This window comes from Agelaius phoeniceus, chromosome 8 (assembly GCF_051311805.1).
Source record: "Agelaius phoeniceus isolate bAgePho1 chromosome 8, bAgePho1.hap1, whole genome shotgun sequence".
NCBI lineage: Eukaryota > Metazoa > Chordata > Aves > Passeriformes > Icteridae > Agelaius > Agelaius phoeniceus.
In genome coordinates, this window is record NC_135272.1 from 37,213,809 (window position 1) to 37,233,951 (window position 20,143).

Here is a 20,143-nt window from a genome sequence, read left to right on the forward strand (position 1 = left end):
ACAGCATTGAAACTGAATGAGATGCAAGTGACACGGTGTTTTTACCAGGGGCCCTGAGGCACAGAGCACTCACCCTCTGAAGTCCTTAAAACCCATTTTTAAGCACCACTGTTTTTTTTAAATAATCAGTTGAAATACCCAGTATTTTCTGTGTGTTTCTGCCTCCACTGAGAGAGGAGAAAAAAGAAGTGGGGGGATTAGAGAACACTGGTAAAAAAACTAATGAGGCCAATATCTTTATTCAAGAGAAAGTGCCTGAAGTGAGTTTCCCGAATTACAAACTTGACTAATGTACTTAAACCTTCACTAATTACTTTTCATTCATTCGTAGAAGCATTTTTCAACGAGGGGAGTGTTTGAAACACAGATGTGCTGTTACAGAGCAAAGAGAACTACACTCCAACATGGGGCCACATTCCTTTTTCAGCATTTTCCTCTCACTGGGAGCTGCTGGTGGGACCTGCAGGCACGGGGCTCGTTCCATGGGCTGGTCTGGATGGGATATTGGGGAGAAATGCTTCCCTGGGAGGGTGGGGAAGTCCTGGCACAGAGCATTTGTGGCTGCCCCTGATCCCTGCAAGTATCCAACACCAGGCTGGACACTGGGGCTGGGAGCAGCCTGGGACAGTGGAAGGCGTGGAATATTTTGTGTATGATTATTCAGAACATCGCTGTTTGCACCTTCCAAACAATTTGAATATCATCTCATTCCACCCCGGCCATGGAATCCCTCCCAACCCAAACCATCCTGAGATTCTGCGGAGGATGGAACAGACCCTGGAGATCACGGAGCCCAGCCACGCACAGGCCCCCAGGAGCCTGCAGTGTAGCTGCGCACAGGGCTTAGGCGGAAAGCAAAACCAATAAACGGATGCGAAAGCGCCGTTCCGTGTGCTGTTCCTCGTGTGTCCATGTACAACACCCCGAGCAGCGCGGCCCCGGCGCGTCCTGGGGCTCCATTTCGGCACGGCGGGGCGGGAAATGGCGGCGCCGGGGCTGGGCCGGGTCCGCCCGCGGGGCCACGCCTTGCAGCGGGCGGGCGGCTCCGGCTGCGGGCGGCACCAGCCCCGGCTCCGGCAGCGAGGGAGCGGCTGCAGCGCGGCTCCAGCCCGGCCCCGGCCCCGCTCGGGCTGTGGCGGCGATGGCGGCGGCTCGGCGGGCGCGGGCGGGCGGTGGCGGCGGTGCGGGGCCGGGGTTCGGGCGGGCGGCCGAGCCGCCGGCGGTGCCGCAGGGGCTGCTGCGGCTGGCGCGGCGCAGCGGGCAGCTCAACCTGGCGGGACGCGGCCTCACCCACGGTGCGTGAGCCCAGCCGGCCTCGCCGAGGCTGCTGCCGGGAGCACCATCTGCTCGCTGTTGTCTGTTTCTGGCATGTGTCCATCGGCTTTTCTTGATATCTCTGCAAAAATATCTCTAGAACACAATGGACTGGAGAGTGACTGTTGGGATGTGTGTATTATAGATACGTGTACACGTATATATATATGTAGCTGTGGATAGATGTATGTTTTTATATATGTACTTACATATGTATATGCCCATATGCGTCCATATATATTTATCTGTCTCTATATATGTCATCCCCCAAGGCAGAAGGGTTGGATCATTGGGGTCCCTTCCAGCCTAACCTACCCAATAATTTTACACCCAAAAAGCACTCTGGCTGTGAAATCTTGGAGCAGACACCTGCGGGCTTCAGCTGACGGCTGTGTTTGTGCTGCAGTGCCCGAGCACGTGTGGAGGATCAACCTGGACACGCCGGAGGAAGCCCAGCAGAACCTGTCCTTCGGAGCTGCGGATCGCTGGTGGGAGCAGACAGACCTGACCAAGCTGATCCTGGCCTCCAACAAGCTGCAGAGCCTCTCGGAGGATGTGCAGCTGCTGCCTGCCCTCACCATGCTGGACGTGAGTACAGGGATCCCTTGGTGCTCTGACGGTGCTTCCCTGCAGGACACGGGGAAACGTTGTCCTGGATCTTTGTTTTCCATTTCCCTGCTGTATCCATTTCACAGGGGCCTGGAGTGGCAGGACAAGGGGGAACGGCTTCCAACTGCCAGAGGGCTGGGACTGATGGGATTTTGGGGAGAAATTCTTCCCGAAAAAAAACCCCTCTGAGGTACAAATTAGTAACTGTGTCCTAAAACCTCTGTTTCCAGGTGCATGACAATCAACTGACATCACTTCCTTCTGCTTTAGGGCAACTTGAAAATCTCCAGAAACTCGATGTCAGGTAAGGCCGTGTTACAGATCAAACACGAAAAATGCTGCGATAACTTACGGGTGTGAGTGAGATTGCAGGATAGCAACCTTTCCTTCAAAAAATTAATTCCAGATTATTCACTCTAGGGTATTATTATATATTATATTTGTTATATTATCCATTTTGGATCAAAACTGGTGGCCTTGGGTTTCTAGAAATTGTTTTCACTGATATTCAAAGTCACAATTGCTTGGAAAGTGCAAACAGTGATATTCTGAATAATGACACACGAAATATTTATTTGCATTTATTTGCTTCAGTCTGGCAGTTCTGAGGATAGAACATTTCCAGTCATGAATAATGCACATTGTAAATAACTGTGTAGATCTTGTTTGTGCTGGAAGGTTCCGAATCTTCTGTTTACTGGGGTAATTTTGTAAATTTGTGTACAAGGAGAGGTTATGCTACCACTGTGTGAAGTACATAAACAAAAAAAACTGGAATGTTGTAAATTCAGAGTAGGATTAAAAGTCTTCTTTAAGAAAGAAATAAAGATAGTCAGTTGTTCTTTAGGGGTGGCAGTGTCCTGACCAGCAGGCCGTGGCACACAAATGTTCTGTGTGCGGTTACATTCCTGAAATCTCCTGAGTGTTTTTCCTTTCCCTCTGTGTTCCATGTTTCCACCCCAGCCACAACAAACTGAGGAGCCTTCCCGAGGAGCTGCTGCAGCTGCCCCATCTGAGGAGCCTCCTGGTGCAGCACAACGAGCTGAGCCAGCTGCCCGAGGGGCTGGGGCAGCTCCTCAGCTTGGAGGAGCTGGTAAAGCACGGCTTCAGACCTGTTCCTGTGTTTGGGAAGGGTTTATCTGCTAGCTAAAGTCCCTGGCATTCAGCAGCAGCCCTTGGCAAATATTCCAGTGGCTGTTCTAATGCTAGTTACTGCATGGTGGGGTTTGTTTTTAGTGTGTTCTTGGTTTGACATATTTTGGGAAAGCTGAAATCCCCAGCGATCTGTCAGTCCTGGGGGAGTTGTCCCTTCTCTCACACTCGTGCCAGTTGTCAGCAATCTAATTTTACTGTTCTGCCACTAATTAACTTTGCAGTAGCAGCACTGCTGGGATGTTTCAGACACCTCTCATCGCTCTTTCTCTGTTTCCATGTGCAGGATGTGTCCAACAACCAGCTCACAGCCATCCCCACCAGTTTTGCTCTGCTGGTGAACTTGGTGCGGCTCAACCTGGCCTGTAACCAGCTCAAGGAGCTGCCTGCAGATCTCAGTGCCATGAAAAGTAAATCACTTTCCTCGGGTTATTAAGTGCCAAACAGCCAGTGCTATGCTTATGTTCAGCAATACAGTGCAGGGTTTTAAAATAGATCCTTAAATAGTTACTGTTTCCTCAAGAAAATCAGAGTTACTACTTCCAGAATCTGTTTGGCAAAATGTTGTTGTGTTTATTTTAAATTAAATCCCAGGACAATTATGCTGCTGTAGAAAGGTATTTTTATCTTCTCTGTTTCTCACTGGACATTGACTTCCACAGGCTTGAGGCAACTGGATTGCACCAAAAATTACCTGGAAACGGTACCCCCTAAATTAGCAACCATGGCATCCCTGGAGCAGCTTTACCTGAGGAAAAACAAACTGCGTTCCTTGCCAGAGCTTCCCTCCTGCAAGTTACTGAAGGTGAGCTTGGAATGGCTGCTCTGCTGGAAATGCCTGTGCTGTAAACTTTGAAATAGTGACAGTTACTTTAAACACCAGCTTTTGTGAGGTGCTGTGATCAAAACCAGATGACAGCTCTGTGTTTAGAGCTCTGTTTAATGTGTAACTTCTCTTCCTGCCCTCATTGTTCAACCTTTTGAGTTTGCAGGACTTTCCAGATTTGGAAAATAAAAAGTGTTCAGGAGAGGAATGAGTGAAAGATGATCTAATATTGCCTGCAACAGTTATTTTTATCTCTGGGAACTTTTTCTGGATAAATTCACTTTGTTCATTATCATTTTTTCTTTGTAACTATGGAGTAAATACACTGTTTTTCTTTTTAACATAATCAGGTATTTTGTAGGCAGATGAAAGGGAATTAAGATGTCTGTATTCTCCACATCATCATTCTGCTGATGTCATGATTTAAGAGATAAATTATGAAGTAGTTTTACCACAGTTATGGTGCTCTGTTCCTGTAGGAATTGCACGCTGGGGAGAATCAGATTGAAATCCTGAATGCAGAGAATCTGAAGCAGCTGAGCTCCCTGTGTGTGCTGGAGCTCAGGGACAACAAGATCAAGGCAGTGCCTGAGGAGATCACGGTGCTGCAGAAGCTGGAGAGGCTCGACCTGGCCAACAATGACATCAGTAGGTAATAGTGGCACTTGGGCTGGGTGCTGGCAGCTCCTTCCTTCCGTGGGAAGGGCCTTAAGGGATGACTCAGGAAATGAAGGAGCCCTCTGGGTGTTGTGGGATAGATATGCTGAGGTCAAACTGAGACTTCTGAAATGTTCTGTGTTCTGCCTGTGACTTAGCTGTGACTTGGGAGTGCTGTGAGGAGCAGCTGAGGGAGCTGGGCAGGGGCTGGAGAATCCCTGAGGGAGCTGGGCAGGGGCTGCAGAATCCCTGAGGGAGCCGGGCAGGGGCTGCAGAATCCCTGAGGGAGCCGGGCAGGGGCTGCAGAATCCCTGAGGGAGCTGGGCAGGGGCTGCAGAATCCCTGAGGGAGCTGGGCAGGGGCTGAGCCTGGAGCAAAGGAGGCTCAGGGGCCCTTGTGGCTCTGCACAGCTCCTGCCAGGAGGGCACAGCCGGGGGGGTCGGGCTCTGCTCCAGGGAACAGGGACAGGAGCAGAGGGAACGGCCTCAGGCTGGGCCAGGGCAGCTCAGGGTGGGCACAGCAGGAATTCCCCCATGGAAAGGGGGCTCAGGCACTGGAATTGCCCAGGGAGGGTTGGAGTGCCCATCCCTGGAGCTGCCCAAGGAATTCCTGGAGGTGGCACTCAGTGACAAGGTGGGGATTGGGCAAAGCTTGGACTTCATGGCCTGGGAGAACTTTTCCAACTTAAATTAATCTGGGATTCTGCATCTTTTCCTTTGAACTTGGGCTTCAGGATCCCCTCTGAGCAGCCACTGCACATTCTTTAGCAGTGGTTTTAGGGCTGCTTTGGAATCAATCAGTTGTTTCCCTCTGCAGGTTGCCTTACACCCTGGGGAACCTCCCTCAGTTGAAATTCCTGGCCCTGGAGGGAAATCCTTTGAGAACCATTCGGAGAGACCTGCTGCAAGTGAGCACTGGGGTTTGGTTGTGTGTGTGGGCACCTGCACAGGAGGGACCTGGAGCTGTGGGAGGGAATCCAGAGGAGGCACCAGGATGGTCCCAGGGATGGAGCAGCTCTGCTGGGAGGAAAGGCTGAGAGAGCTGGGAATGTTCACCTGGAGAGGAGAAGCTTTGGGGTGACCTCAGTGTGGCCTTGCAGGGCTGAAGGTGCTGCAGGAAAGATGGAGAGGGATGGATGGGATATTGGGAATTAGGAATTGTTCCCTGGCAGGGTGGGCAGGCCCTGGCACAGGTGCCCAGAGCAGCTGGGGCTGCCCCTGGATCCCTGGCAGTGCCCAAGGCCAGGCTGGACACTGGGGCTGGGAGCAGCCTGGAGTCATGGGAGGTGTCCCTGCCATGGCAGGGCTGGAGTGGGATGGGCTTTAAGGTCGTGACTGAATGGAGGTTCTAGGATTGAGGGCTCTGTTCTCTGGTAGGGAGGCAGCAGGGGGAGGGTGTGAGTTGTTCCCAGGAAAAGGAGTCCTTAGGGCAGCAGGAGGCTGGAGCCTGGCCACCACTCCTGCTGCACAATTCCCTGTGATGTTTTCCCTGGCAGGCCCCTCTCCTCAGTGGTGCTGTACATTCCTACTTCTGTGTCTTTGCCAGGGTTGTAAAATCAATGTTCCCGAAGCACTGGGATGCTCCCAAAATAAGCAGAGCTGACAAGCCTGTGTTGCAATGAAATCTGTAACATCTGTCAGGAGAGGGAAGCCCTGGTGTGCCTGGCTGAGGGAGCAGAGTGTGCCCTGAGTTAATGAGCACTTGTCCAAAGTGCTCCTGGAAAGGAGTGTGAGTCAGGAATGCTGGGGTTCTGCTGTTCCTGGATTACTGAGGGTTTGCTGCTTCAGCTGCCATTGTCACTGCTGGGCTGTGTTTCCCACCTGGGGCAAAGGCCAGGCACGAGGAGCCCGTCAGGCCTGCTCTCTTTGTGCTGCCTGGATCCATCACCAACCCTCTCAATTCATGTGGCTGCAGTTTTCTCTGCCTGGCTGGATTTTTTTCCACTTGGTTTAGAGGAGCAATTGGTGGAGGAGCTCTAGGGCTCCCCAGGCACTGCTTGGAGCAGGTGGATGCTGAGATGAAGGACTGGGGTGAGTGTAGAGGAGCAGAGCAGCAGATCCTTCTTTTCCCTTCTCCAGCCCTGCCCAGCTCACCTTCTCTTCCTCAGGTCTCTCATTCCAGTCCCAACCCCATTCCTGGTTCTTGATGAATTTCCAGTTGATTTCTGGTAAATCCTGGTCTATTTTTGCTAACTCCCCTGCCATTACTTGGCTCTGGAGCTTTACCCTGCTCTCTGCTTTCCTTCCCACACATCTGTTACTGAGATTTCAGTTTGACCTTCACCTTTCCCTGTTTGCTTCCCTTGCCATGCTTAGCACAGCCCCACTCTCCCTGCCTGTCTCCTTGTGACAGTTCCCTGCTTTCCAACATCCACATTCTCTTTATCCCTCTCTGTTCATCCAGTCTCCTAGGCTGTGTCAGCTGGAACGAGAAATGTTCATTCACATCCAGCACTTTAGGTCAGTCCCTGGTTCTGAAACCTGTAAAATCACACCCCAAGCCTGCCTTTCCCCTAAAACAAACAGTGCAGAAGAGATTGGGCTTCACTACCCTCAGGTTTGTGCAGGTGGCAACTGTGTCTGACCGCTGGGAGTTGCTGTGAGAGGGCTGAGGGAAATCTTTGGAGCTGATTTTTAACAGCAAATGATGCAAACTGCCACGGTTTTCCCAGAGTTATGATTTGGACCATAAAAAGGTAGCAGAACAGTGAGCAGTCAGCTTCACTGGCACTGTAAATGTGCTCTCCACAGCAAATTGTGCTGGAGCTTTTTAAAGGGAAATTAAGCTTGTTGGAACTTTTTTACTTGCTCTCGGAAGCGGCAAAAATCTTCACATGAGGAGCTACAGAAGTGCAGCCTGAGGCTGTGATTCAGGATCAGAAATTTTCAGCTGGAATAAATAAAATAATAACTAAGCAAGTTCCCAAGCTGCTGTGGGATTTTCAGTGGGATTTTTAGTCAGGAGTGCTGTGGGCTCCACCTGCATGCTGGCATTGTCCCTCTGCATTGTCCCCCCAGCTGCACAAATACTGCTGAGTGACTTGGGGTTTGTTTCTTTTTTAAAGAAGGGCACCCAGGAACTGCTGAAATACCTGAGAAGCAAAATCCAAGGTATGTTGCTTTCCCCCCCTTCATTTTAAAGAGAATATTCTAAGAAATAAAAGTAAATTAGAGTTTAGGGAAGATGGTTGTTTAAATCCAGGTCCCCCCAGTTATCCTGCAGTAGTAATTTCCTTTACTCAACAGTTTGCTGTGATATTTCAGTTTCTTATCCTATTAGCTACTACTGAATAATAAACATTCTGAATTAAGCATTATCCTGTACAAACCCAGACTCACCCTGCTCAGCTGGATGGGAATTCCCATTTCAGGCCTGCAGGAGCTTCTTCATGTGGATTGTGGGGAGTGACCAGAAGGGAATCCACAGAGGAGGGTTTGTAAACAGTAATGCTGTAACTGAAATTGCAGTCAGATGTGTCAGTGTGGATAAAGCTGCTCTAGGCCATCATTTCCAGTTGGAATTCCCTGGTTTTTGTAGTTTCCAGCCCCCTACCCCATGGAGCAGAGCCTCACAGAATCACATCTCCAGTGCTCCCTCCCCTGCTTGGCAAAGCCCAGGTCAGCCCTGCTCCCTCCTTCACCCTAAAAGAACCCCCAAATCCAGGATGGTAAAAAACCCTTTACTAGGCAATGATTGAAATTATCTGAATCTGATGGTCTTGAGTTGAGCCAGAGTAGAGCAGGATTAGAGGGAGGTGGTGGCAGCTGCCTGGGGCCGCTCAGAGCAGCTCAGCTGTGTCCCTGCACCCCTCTGGTGTCCCCAGATGATGGACCTGGCCCCAATGAAGAGCCTCCTGTGACAGCCATGACTCTTCCCAGCCAGTCCAAGGTCAACATCCACGCCATCACCACACTGAAATTGTTGGAATACAGGTATTTGGGAATATTGCCCATTCCTGAAGCTGTAAGAACACTGGCCTATTTTATGCTTGTGGGTTTTTCCCCATCTTCATGACTCACCAAGCTGTCCACAAACCCTGCTGCATGTGGGCATTTTCCCCTTCAATTCCTGTCTTTGGGAATGGGCAGATTTAGATGGTGGGGTTTGAATTATTTTTTTGTATCACCAGATATTCTGCAGTAACTCGTTGAAGTGCTGAATCCCAGCAGGTGCTTTTAGTACCTTTGAAGCTCTTTATGATTTTCATCAAGTCCCAGAACATCTTATAGCAGGGGAGTTCCTGCTCAGTTATTCCTTAAATGGACCTGGAGGAGTTGGGAAACGGAAAAAAATCCTGTTTGGTGGCATGGTGGGCATGGGGCAGTGCTGGGAGCTTTCTGCAGCTGCTGCCTGTGTTCTGCTCTAGAGGAAGGTGGAAGTGCTGTGTTAATTAGCAGGCAGTGTTAATTGGTGTCACTCCTGTCCCAGTGACAAGCAGGCTGCCGCGATCCCCGAGGCTGTGTTCGATGCCGTGGGCGCCAATCCCGTCACCGCCGTCAACTTCAGCAAGAACCAGCTCAGGGAGATCCCCCCCAGGTACTGCTGGGAGGCCATTCCCACCCGGGGTTTGCTCTGCTGCCTTCGTTTGCAGCGTGCTCTTCTCCCCCTGAGCTGTTTGTGCACACACAGAGCCCAGGGTGGGGAGGCACTCGTGTGCAGGTGGGGCTGTGCACTCACTGGGGGCAGCCACAGCCAAGGAAGGGCTTTCCTGGCACTGCTGGGAACCAGTAATCCCTCTGTGTCAGGAGGAAGGCTGCTGTGTCTCTGGGAGCCCCCCAAAATCATCCACACTGGCTTTTGAGGGCAGTTTATTCCCAGGTGTGCTGAACACAACCTCTGGCACAGGCAGCTTGGGCAGCTGCAATCCCAGAGGGACAAAAAGGCTTCCAGAGACTCAGTTTTGGGAGCTGCTGCTTGTGCATCCCATGCTGTGTCACTGTGTGAGAGGCTGCTGAATTCCCTGGGATGGGTTGTGGGGGAGTGTGCAGCTGCCTCAGTATTCCATGCAAATCCAGACAGGAGACAGGAGAGGTTTTCTCATTTAATTGCCTTTTGTTTTAGGGCTAAGCCAGAGATTCTGTTTTAGGGGTTTAATAGGGAATTTTTGAGCTGTGAAAACCTTTACACCAAAACATGTTAGTACAATAGATAACCTGCAAGCAGCAGCAGATGCTCCCAGAGTTTGTAACAGCACGACAGGGGAGCAGAAGCAAAAGATGGGAAAAAATAGGAATTTTTGGTTCGTTTTTTTGTCTGCAGAAGAAGGTGGGTAAAGTCCCAAATATTACAACATCTCCAGGGCAGGAGGTGGCAGTGATGTCACCTGGGCCATGGTCTCTGAAACAGCTCCTGACTGCATTTACTGAGGAGGCTTTGGTAACAATATTTGTGAGAGAAAATACAGTCTGATAACTGCAGATAAATTATTTGGGCTTTGCCTTACCCCACGTGTAAGGCCGGAGGAGCAGCAGCTCTCACATGTAACATTGCATGATCTCCTCAAAATCCCTTCAGAAAATACCATAACTTGTCCTTGATTTGTAGAATAAAGCAGGTTTTCTAATAACTTGCAAAGCAACCACCAGCTCCATAGTGAGAGCATCTTCTTTTGTGCTTCAGGCTTGTGGAGCTGAAAGACTCAGTTTGTGATGTCAGCCTGGGCTTCAACAAAATCTCCTCCATTTCCTCGGAGCTGTGCCTGCTCCAGAAGTTGACACATTTGGATCTCAGGTTGGTGATGTGTGTTGTTGCACCTCCTTGCCTGGGAGCTTCTTTGCCTGCCTCCCTACAGCAGCCATCTGTTCAGTGGGATGGCAGCACTGAAATCATCTCCCACTCCCAAAATCTCTCCCTGCCAGAGCCAGAATAGGAGGTGGCCTAAATTTGGGCCTTGCTTCAAGAAGACACAAAAAGAAATGGACCAGTTCTGAGACATGCTGGAGGAGAGATCCTGCCTCACTCAGAGAAGGGTTCTGTGGTGTTGCTATTTCAAAACACTCCCACAACTCCCCAGAAGAAAACCACACCCAAAAATCCTGGGAATTAGGACAGGGAAGGTGCAGATTTTGTTGCACGGCCAGAAAGAGAGGCAAGAGATGGCTCCTCGTTGTCACCTGTCCTCCTCTGATTCCTGAGAAATGCTCCTGGCCTCGTTTAGATCAGGATTAGCTCAGTCCATTGATTTTGGGGAACTTTGGAGTGACCTGAGTGATTCACTTTGGCTCCAGGGTCTGGGCCCTTTGATAAGCTTTCCTCTGGAAACAAGGAGCTGGATTTCCAGGCAGGTTTGTGCAGTTGGTGGCTGCCTGGGAATACATGGGAATCCTTAGAGGACTGGCTTTGAGTGTCCTCCTGGCAGGAATGGGAATCCCTGGCAGGCTCTTGCCCTTGCTGTGAGGCAGTGAACTGGCCCCAGACTGTGGAGCTGATCTGGGAATTCTCAGCCAAGCGCCTGACTAAGTTTAGTCCTTGTTGTTTGTCTTTCTTTGATAACAGAAACAATTTTCTGACAGCCTTGCCTGAGGAAATGGAGGCACTGAAAAGACTGCACACAATAAATCTTGCTTTTAATAGGTGAGCAACTCTTCAGATTTTTTTTTTAATACAATAACAAAAAGAGCTGGCTGAGTTTGACACAATTTTCCTGTGATGTGAGAGCAAGGAGCCACTTCAGTGAGGCTCCTATGAAGTGCTCCTCTTCCAAATGCCCTGTTTCTGACTGTCCCTCCTTTCTCTTCCTGAAGATTTAAGGTGTTTCCCAGTGTCCTGTATCACCTCCCAGCCCTGGAGAACATCTTGCTCAGCAACAACCAGGTGGGATCCATCGACCCCGTGCAGCTGAAGGGGCTGGACAAGCTGGGAACGCTGGACCTGCAGAACAATGACCTCCTCCAGGTGCCCCCAGAGCTGGGCAACTGTGAGAACCTCAGGTGTGTGGGGTCAGGGAGCCTGCCTACAAACACATTTGCTGTCTGAGCTCTTCAGGGAGTGTTTGCCAGAGCAAAAAGCACCCATTGGCAGGGTGTTGGGTTTGTCCAAAAAGGGTCTCTCTGGCCATCTGTAGAGCAGGGCAATTTCTTCAATAACGTCTTCCCCTAATTTCTCAGCATTGCAGAGAATTGTGGGAGTTGTTTCATCATTTAGAACTGATGTTGGGGGTCTGGGGGTTGTGTGAAGCTCGTGGTGGAGCCTTGTGGGGGTGACATTTCCTGTGCTCCCAGTCACACTGCTGGTGCAGCACCCTTGAGCAGGGAGGTTGTACCAGCTGACCCCACTGCTCCCTTCCAGCCTGAGCCACTCTGGAATTCTGTTTCTATATTCCAGAAGTTTTCTTCTTGCTCCTCCTGGCAGAGGCTGAAGGAGTGGGGTGTGTGCTACACCCCCACTGATTTATCAGCATAAATTAAAACTCAGCTGTTTTGAGAGCGAGGGAAGCAGAAACCCAAACTCCTTCAGCAGCACAGAAAGGGATCTCCCCAGGAATTCCACAGGCCTCAGAACTGTGCATGCAGTGGCTGAGTGTGTGGGTACAAGGGGATTTACCCCAGTAACTCATCCCTGTTTGCAGGAGCCTGCTGCTGGAAGGGAACCCGTTCCGCACGCCTCGCGCCGCCGTGCTGGCCAAGGGCACGGCTGCGGTGCTGGAGTACCTGAGGAGCCGCATCCCCTCCTGAGCCTGGGCATTCCCAGCTCAGCCCTGAGCCCTGGGCACTGCCACCTGAGCCCTGGGCATTCCTCCTGAGCCTGGGCACTGCCACCTGAGCCCTGAGCCCGGCCTGGCCAAGGGCATGGCTGCGGTGCTGGAGTACCTGAGCAGCCGCATCCCCTCCTGAGCCCTGGGCATTCCTCCTGAGCCCTGGGCACTGCTCCTGAGCTCTGGGTATTCCTCCTGAGCCCTTGGGTATTCCTCCTGAGCCCTGGGCATTCCTCCTGAGCCCTTGGGTATTCCCTCCTGAGCCTTGGGTATTCCCTCCTGAGCCCTGGGCATTCCTCCTGAGCCCTGGGCACTGCTCCTGAGCTCTGGGTATTCCTCCTGAGCCCTTGGGTATTCCTCCTGAGCCCTGGGCATTCCTCCTGAGCCCTTGGGTATTCCCTCCTGAGCCTTGGGTATTCCCTCCTGAGCCCTGGGCATTCCTCCTGAGCCCTTGGGCATTCCTCCTGAGCCCTGGGCACTGCCACCTGAGCCTTGGGTGCTTATCCTGAGCCCTGGGCATTCCCTCCTGAGCCTGGCCTGGCCCAGGGCACAGCTGCACTGCTGCAATACCTGCAGAGCCACATTCCAGCAGAACAGGAGCAGCCAGGTACCCCCTGTTCCACCAGCACCCCTGGGCTCCACTGCTTCCATCCTTCTCCTGCTCCTGGCTGGGAGTCTGCTCAGTGTTAAGGACCCAGCTGTGAAACATTCCCTGCCCTCTGCATGTTCCAGCAGGGATTTCAGGATCCCACACCACTCTGTTTACACTGTTTGTAATAAAGGGCAGCAAGGAAAGCTGCCTTCAGCACAGCCACAGTGCTTCCTGCAGCTGAGCTGGGCTCTGCAGAGAGTTGTCACCACCCAAGCACTGGGGCCAAAGGCAGAAGGGAGCACTGTGGGGTTTGTGTTCCTGTTTTGTTTCACTGGTGTCTCCAGAACTGCTCCCTGGTGTGAGTGGGGGCGAGTGCTTGAGCTGTGAGGGGGTGAGAGGTGGCCCAGGTGTGTGCAGGGCTCACCTGCATGAAGGTGGGGCTGGTGCTGTGCTGGGACAATAAATGTTCCCCTTGGATGTCTGCCTTGGGTTCTTCAAGCTGTAACTGAGCTCTCTAGATGGGAACATGGAGAACTTCTCTTGTTCAGACACAATTCCAAAGGTCCTGCAGGTGGTACCTTCAAAGGTAGCAGTGCTGTGGGTGGGCTCCACCACCCTCCAAGGCCTGAGCACCCTTTCCATGGGGAAATTCCTGCTGATGTCCACCCTGGGGCCATTCCCTCTGCTCCTGTCCCTGTTCCCTGGGGCTGTCCCCTCCTGGCAGGAGCTGTGCAGAGCCACAAGGGCCCCCTGAGCCTCCTTTGCTCCAGGCTCAGCCCCTGCCCAGCTCCCTCAGGGATTCTGCAGCCCCTGCCCGGCTCCCTCAGGGATTCTGCAGCCCCTGCCCAGCTCCCTCAGGGATTCTGCAGCCCCTGCCCAGCTCCCTCAGGGATTCTGCAGCCCCTGCCCAGCTCCCTCAGGGATTCTGCAGCCCCTTCCCAGCTCTGTTCCCTGCCCTGGACACTCTCCAGCCCCTCAGGGTCTCATGCACACAGCCCTGGAGGTTCTGTAGCACAGCAGGATTTTTTACAGTTCCTCACTAAAATTCCCAGGTTTTGAACATGTCCAGATGAACATAAAACACCCTCAGCTCCCCAGGGGTGGGAATTGCCTTCCAGCTGGAGCAGGGTGGCTCGGGGGGCTCAGGCCCAGCTGCACCTCCCTGTCTCCCCAAGGAGGGGACCAGGACATGGTCCTGGCTGCCGGGAAATGGGAAAGGGAATGGGCTGGGAAAGGGTTTGGGGGAGTGGGGATGGGAAGGGCAGGATCAGATGACAGGGCCTGTGTGCAGTGACAGCAGGGGACACCTGGAGCTCCAGGGCCACTTGTGCAGCTCCTCAGATGATGGAGCTGCTGCTGCCCTCACCCCCTGCCCCCTTTTGTTTCCATACATTTTGTCCTTCGTGCATTTGTCCTTTCATCCATTTCTTCCTGCATTCTTCCTCCATGCATTTATCCTTCCATGCATTTTGTCCTTTCATCCATTTCTTCATGCATTCTTCCTCCATGCATTTATCCTTCCATGCATTTATCCTTCCACACATTTTGTCCTTTCATCCATTTCTTCGATGCATTTATCCTTCCATACATTTGCCCCCAAAGCTGCCAAACCTGAGTTTTCTTGCCCATTTCCATTACTCCCTTTCCATATTTGTTGTCTCCCCTGGCTGCAGCTGGACCAGGGGAGCCCCACTTGGGAGTTGCCCAATTTTCCAGGCTCATTCCCCCTTCCCCACTCTCTGAAACCTCCTTTCTGCCAGGGAAAAGAAAAAAACCACCCAAAAGCCTTACAATAAGGTGACGTTTTTATTATTTATACAATAAAGAGACTTTTTAATGTTATTCAAAACACTTTTTTTTTTTGGAAATACTGAAAAAGGTGGGTACAGCAAAGCCGAAAATGGCTCTGCTGCACTGCACAGCATCGGTTCAGTCCCTGGGCTCCCTCTTTGCAGAGCAGCTGCCAAATGCAGCAGCCCCACAGCACGGGCCAGGCCCTCCAGGGCACGGGGAGGGGACAACCTGCATGTGCCAAGGGACAGGAGCTGATTGCACTCAATCAATAGATTTAAAATAGAATTTTTGAAGTACCTTTTTGCACATAAAATGAAGCAGCTTTCAAGTTCAGTAAGTCTTTATACTGCAAAAAACATGAAGTACATTCACAATCTATGTTAATAAAGTAGTAAATATTTCCTCATTCAGCTTTATTTACATGGATACTGGAATTCAACTGAAAAGTACAGTCATCTGGAATATAGCAATCTTTGAACACATACAAAAATGACCATTTCTGTATATAATTTAAGCTCAAAATCACAATTATCTCAAAATATTAATTACAATACAGCCATCTCCATCATAATTAAACATGTCTTTTATAAAATGGTAAAATCTTTACTAAAGGAAGCTGTTGGTTCTGAACTGGATACAGTACTCACAGGTAGAAAACCGAAGTGATGAGCGAGTGCCCTGCCCGGGGAGGAGGAGGAGGAGGAGGAGGAGGAGGAGGAGGGAGGGGACACAGCCACCGCCACCCAAGGGACACAGGGCAGTGCCAGGAGTGCCCAGACTGGTGCCAGTCAGTCACTTCCACTAAATCAGCTGGAATCAGCCAGGGAGAGGATTGGCAAAAAGCTTTTTTTGGGGTTTCGTTTCTTTTTTGGTTTGAAATTCCGTGATTTACAGATGGTGCCATTTGGGGTTGGGTGGGGGAACTGCCAGGGCCTGGCCCCAGTGGCACCACAGCTGTGCCCGCCCGTGGCTCCAGGGCCAGGCCAGCTCCCCGTGGACCCCTGGATCCGTGTCCTGCCCAAACTGCTGCCCAGAGAGCTGTGTGGGCACGGGGGGCCTGCCCTGCCTGCCAGGGACAGCCCTGGAGCTGTGACCTCCAGAGGGATGGCGGGGGACGGGCACGGGCAGGGAGCTCCAGCTGGCACAGCATCCCCAGTTTCCTTTGGGAGTTCTAACTGTGACATCCCACCAGTTCACAGAATCACAGGAGGGACCTCTGGACACCATCCAGCCCAGCCCGGAGCAGGGGACACGGGGCGCGTGGGGTTGGGATGTCCCCAGAGAGGGAGGCCCCAGACCTGCTCTGGGCAGCTGCTCAGGGCCCTGCCACCCCCAGGGAAAGAAATTCTTCCTCGAGCTGAGGTGGGACTTGCTGTGTTTGTTTATGTCCAAATCCTGCCGGGGTGGGTGCTGACCCCGCAGCTCTGTCACCCCCTGAGCCATCGGGGGACCTGTCCCCAACCCTGCTGCTGTGGGACAGGCTCTGCCTGGCCAGGGGGTCCCAGCAAGACGTTGCTCATCCAGGGCAGCTCCTGGGAATAAACACCTGATCCCCTGGGACCGGGGCTCCCCTGAGCCCTGCCCTCAGCTGATCCCATTGGGGGGGTTCATTTCCCTGGTTTTGCATTCCCTGTCCTTGCATTCCCCCCCAGTGCTCTGTGCACACCTCTGTGCAGGGGCATCTCTGATTGCATCAGGGAACCCAGTGCTAAACTCCAGCAGACAGGGGGCCCAGCATCCCAAAGGGGTCCCAGCATCCCAAAGGGGGGCCCAGCATCCCAAAGGGAGTCCCAGCATCCCAAAGGGGGCCCAGCATCCCAAAGGGGGCCAGCATCCCAAAGAGGGGCCCAGCATCCCAAAGGGGGCCCAGCATCCCAAAGGGGGCCCAGCATCCCAAGGGGGCCAAGCATCCCAAAGGGGTCCCAGCATCCCAAAGGGGGGCCCAGCATCCCAAAGGGGGCCCAGCATCCCAAAGGGGGCCCAGCATCCCAAGGGGGCCCAGCATCCCAGGATGGGCTGGGGGGGAAGGGACCTCAGAGCCCACCCAGTGCCCCCCCTGCCATGGGCAGGGACACCTCCCACTGTCCCAGGTGCTCCCAGCCCCAGTGTCCAGCCTGGCCTTGGGCACTGCCAGGGATCCAGGGGCAGCCCCAGCTGCTCTGGGAATCCCATCCAACCCCTCCCCACCCTGCCAGGGAACAATTCCCAATTCCCAATGTCCCATCCATGCCTGCCCTCTGGCACTGGGAGCCATTCCCTGTGTCCTGTCCCTCCAGGCCTTGTCCCCAGTCCCTCTGCAGCTCTCCTGGAGCCCCTCCAGGCCCTGGAAAGGGCTTTAACCAGGGGGTTTAACATCCTTACACTCCAAGTGCTCACTACCAACAGCAAACCAACCTCTGGGACATTTCCTACTCAGATTTTTTTTCCTACTGGATTTCCTTGGCTCTGCTCTCAGCTGCCCCACTCACCCTCAGCCTTGTCCTGCCTGCTCCCTGCATGGAGCCCCCTGTCCCCTCCCAGGGCTGGCACTGCCACCAAACACAGATGCAGACGTGGATGTGTTAAAAAATACTTTGGAAAACATGAAACCAGATTTGAGGATGTTAAATGGTCGCTGTTGGGAACAACTGGCTGAGAACTTTCCTGGTTTGCCATCACCTGGGTAGGAACTGTGAGCTGGCACTGGGAAAATGGGAAATTATCAGGGGTGGAGGGTCCTGGAGGCTTCCCTGGGCCTGCAGCTGCCCAGGTCCCACAGCCAGAGAGAGAAGATTTGGGAATTCTTGGAGAAGTGGAAGATCCCCGTGGGCTGTGGCTGCACCCTTGGCTGTGGGATTTTGGGTGGGAATGGTGCAGGTGATCCCAGAGCCAGCTGTCCCTCAGCCCCTGCCCATTGCTCCAGGGCACTGGGATCCCCTGAAAACCCCTGCAGGGCTTTCCCTGTGTTTTCCCATTTTGCTGTCAGGGATAACCAGGCTGGACCCTGGCACCCCTGACAGCAGCAGCTGGGCACAGTCTGGGCTTTGGGATTCTCCCTTGGGAACAGCCCCAGGACCTGGACATGAGGGGTTGTCCCTGGCCCTGTGCTGGGAATGCTCCTCCTGGGCTGGCTCGGGGTCACCTGCTGCTCCCTGGGATGTGTCTGTGCCCATCCCTTTCCAGGACCCAGTCCAGGATCCCAGAAAGCCTCACCCATGGGAATATCCCGAGCAGGGCCTGGAGCAGGGGGGAAAATACACAACAATGTCAATGGGGAGTCTGAAATGAAAAATTAACGAGTTAAATTAGCAGCAACAAAAGGAGTTTTACTGCCACCATCACAACCTTCCTCCATCCGTGAGCCAAACCTGCCTGTCCTCGGTGTTCTCCTGTAGTGTGTGCACATGGAATCGAGGGAAGAGCCAAAGCAAAGGGAGTTAACCTGTTCTGAAGGGAGTCACTCCGTTCCAGAGGGAGATATCCCATTCCAGAGGGTGCTATCCCATTCCAGAGGGTGCTATCCCATTCCAGAGGGAGATATCCCATTCCAGAGGGTGCTACCCCATTCCAGAGGGTGCTATCCCATCCCAGAGGGAGATATCCCATTCCAGAGGGTGCTATCCCATTCCAGAGGGTGCTACCCCATTCCAGAGGGAGATATCCCATTCCAGAAGGAGCTCACCCATTCCAGAGGGAGATATCCCATCCCAGAAGGAGCTCACCCATTCCAGAGGGAGATATCCCATTCCAGAGGGAGTTGTTCACCCATTCCAGAAGGAGATATCCCATCCCAGAAGGAGCTCACCCATTCCAGAGGGAGATATCCCATCCCAGAAGGAGCTCACCCATTCCAGAAGGAGCTCACCCATTCCAGAGGGAGTTGTTCACCCATTCCAGAGGGAGCTGTCCCATTCCCAAGTGGGCTCCTTGTCCCGAGGTCCCAGAGTTACAGCTGGAGAAGTCTCTCACCCTGTGTAGTGAATTGTTCCTGATCCCTACGGAGCCAGCTATACACACGGCATATGTACAGGTATTTTCATAAGGCATAGAATATCTTTGCATTGAAAATAAATGAACATTATTAAATTTAATTTAATATATACTTTCTTTGAGGTGTTTATGAAAATATTTTCTTCTCTATACTTTCGTATGCGACATGATAGAAATATTTCATGGGAAGTACAGGTTAATATATTTCATCTTTATAAAGGCATATACAACTTTGAGGCAGTGTTTCTGATGGACAGCAGAATTCCTAAAGGATTTGTATGTGCTTCTGTGTTTTGAAATCATATGAAATTGACTTTTAAGAAGGAACTTGGTTAAAAAAACGCACCAATGCACAGCCAGAGGCTGACAAGTAAAACTAATACGGAGCCACATGAACAATATATTTATAGAGTTAATTCTTATATTTTCTCCCGATGATTGGTACTAACATAGAGTATTATACATTTGGCACTACCGTTTGCCATTGGTCCAGCAATTGGCAAAAAATTGGTTTCCTATGTATAAATCCTTTTGAACATTAGATCTGGCTAGACATATTTACTATTTATAAAAAAATATTTAGACAGTAAGCTCACGTTGGATAACTAAGTCTACTGTGTTCTGGAAACTCTTCAGCAGGAGCACAGCCTTCTCGTGTTCCAGGTGTACAAAGCTGTGTCCGTTGGCCTGCAGCAGGGAAAACACAAGGGGAGAGGCTTCAGTGGCTTGTTTTGGGGGAAAAAAGGGCTATTTGGCAACTAAAGGCAAGGCTGAAATAAATGATGAACACATGAGGGTTTCTCATGAGCACAGAGCACACATTGCTCTTGTCCTCTGTGGGATGGCTTTGGGGCTGGGCTGGGGGCTCCAAGGAGTGATTTCATCCCACATCCTGAAATCAGGCTGTGACTCTGGGACAGCTCTGGGCTCTGACCATGCTGAAAGCCTCAACACAACAAAATACCTTTCCTCTGGGAAAGAGGAATCCAAATTCCAGGCAGGGGACATCCCAAATACACCGACAGCTGTGCCAAAATGAGGCATTAATGGAATCCCAGAATTCTGCACTGTGGGATGGGAGGGATCTCAGGGATCTGGAAGATCCAGAGGGAGACCATGGGGCAGAGTGTGGGGACAGTGGGCCAAGGCTGGGGGGAGATGGATCCGAGCCCCAGCTGGTGGCACAGGCACGGACAGGCTCCAGGGGGAGAATCTGCCTGGAGAATCTGGAATGAGGTGCTGAGGGGGACAAAGGGGGCATAGCTGGGGCTGATCAGGGTCCTGACACAGCCTCAAGCTGCACCAAGGGAAATACAGGCTGGATATCAGGAAAAAGCTTTTTCCAGAAAGGTGATAAAGTTCTGGAATGGCTGCCCAGGGAGGTGGTGGGGTCCCCATGCCTGGGTGTGTTTAACAAAGCCTGGATGTGGCACTGGGGGCCAGGGTTGAGTTGGGGTGCTGGGGCTGGGCTGGGCTCCATGATCTTGAAGGTCTCTCCCAACCCAGTCATTCTGTGAATTTTGGGGTTCTGGGAATT

The 20,143-nt window shown here is 52.2% G+C and overlaps 2 protein-coding genes and 1 long non-coding RNA gene across 8 annotated transcripts in view; 1 reads left to right on the forward strand and 2 right to left on the reverse strand.

Moving 5' to 3' along the window:
• Positions 1-1,043: 1,043 nt before the first annotated feature.
• Positions 1,044-13,320, forward strand: LRRC40 (leucine rich repeat containing 40). Of its 3 annotated transcripts, XR_013183331.1 has the most exons (16): positions 1,046-1,295; positions 1,721-1,902; positions 2,154-2,227; positions 2,887-3,016; positions 3,362-3,485; positions 3,738-3,880; positions 4,381-4,553; positions 5,375-5,465; positions 7,623-7,668; positions 8,382-8,490; positions 8,987-9,094; positions 10,178-10,288; positions 11,054-11,131; positions 11,302-11,487; positions 12,126-12,301; positions 12,722-13,320. XR_013183331.1 is itself a non-coding variant. In XM_077182663.1 (15 exons), the coding sequence occupies exons 1-15, from the start codon at positions 1,142-1,144 to the stop codon at positions 12,229-12,231; spliced, it is 1,812 nt and encodes a 603-aa protein (XP_077038778.1). In that variant the 5' UTR covers positions 1,044-1,141; the 3' UTR covers positions 12,232-13,320. The 3 variants fall into 3 exon arrangements, 2 of the variants coding, with proteins under 2 accessions (XP_077038778.1, XP_054494437.2); XM_077182663.1 differs by having other exon boundaries at positions 1,044-1,295; positions 7,626-7,668; positions 12,126-13,320; XM_054638462.2 differs by having other exon boundaries at positions 1,047-1,295; positions 12,126-13,320.
• A 1,310-nt stretch (positions 13,321-14,630) lies between these two features.
• The window catches only part of LOC143694674 (uncharacterized), a 164,861-nt gene continuing 159,348 nt past the window's right edge, over positions 14,631-20,143 (reverse strand). Inside the window, exon 2 of the long non-coding RNA XR_013183332.1 lies at positions 14,631-16,825. This is a non-coding gene — a long non-coding RNA (uncharacterized LOC143694674). The remainder of the gene's footprint in view (positions 16,826-20,143) is intronic.
• LRRC7 (leucine rich repeat containing 7) overlaps positions 14,631-20,143 on the reverse strand; it is a 108,553-nt gene continuing 103,040 nt past the window's right edge. For all 4 annotated transcript variants that reach the window (XM_077182660.1, XM_077182662.1, XM_054638597.2 and 1 more), the window contains one exon: positions 14,631-19,293. In XM_077182660.1, the coding sequence (XP_077038775.1) occupies positions 19,186-19,293 (108 nt within the window). In that variant the 3' untranslated portion in view covers positions 14,631-19,185. The remainder of the gene's footprint in view (positions 19,294-20,143) is intronic.

Bases quoted from the DNA above. Each gene is read 5' to 3' on its own strand.
- LRRC40 (XM_054638462.2), top strand. From the start codon at position 1,142: ATGGCGGCGGCTCGGCGGGCGCGGGCGGGCGGTGGCGGCGGTGCGGGG. The intron at 3,486-3,737 runs GTAAATCACTTT...TGACTTCCACAG, and splicing joins AGATCTCAGTGCCATGAAAA to GCTTGAGGCAACTGGATTGC. The intron at 7,669-8,381 runs GTATGTTGCTTT...TGGTGTCCCCAG, and splicing joins CCTGAGAAGCAAAATCCAAG to ATGATGGACCTGGCCCCAAT.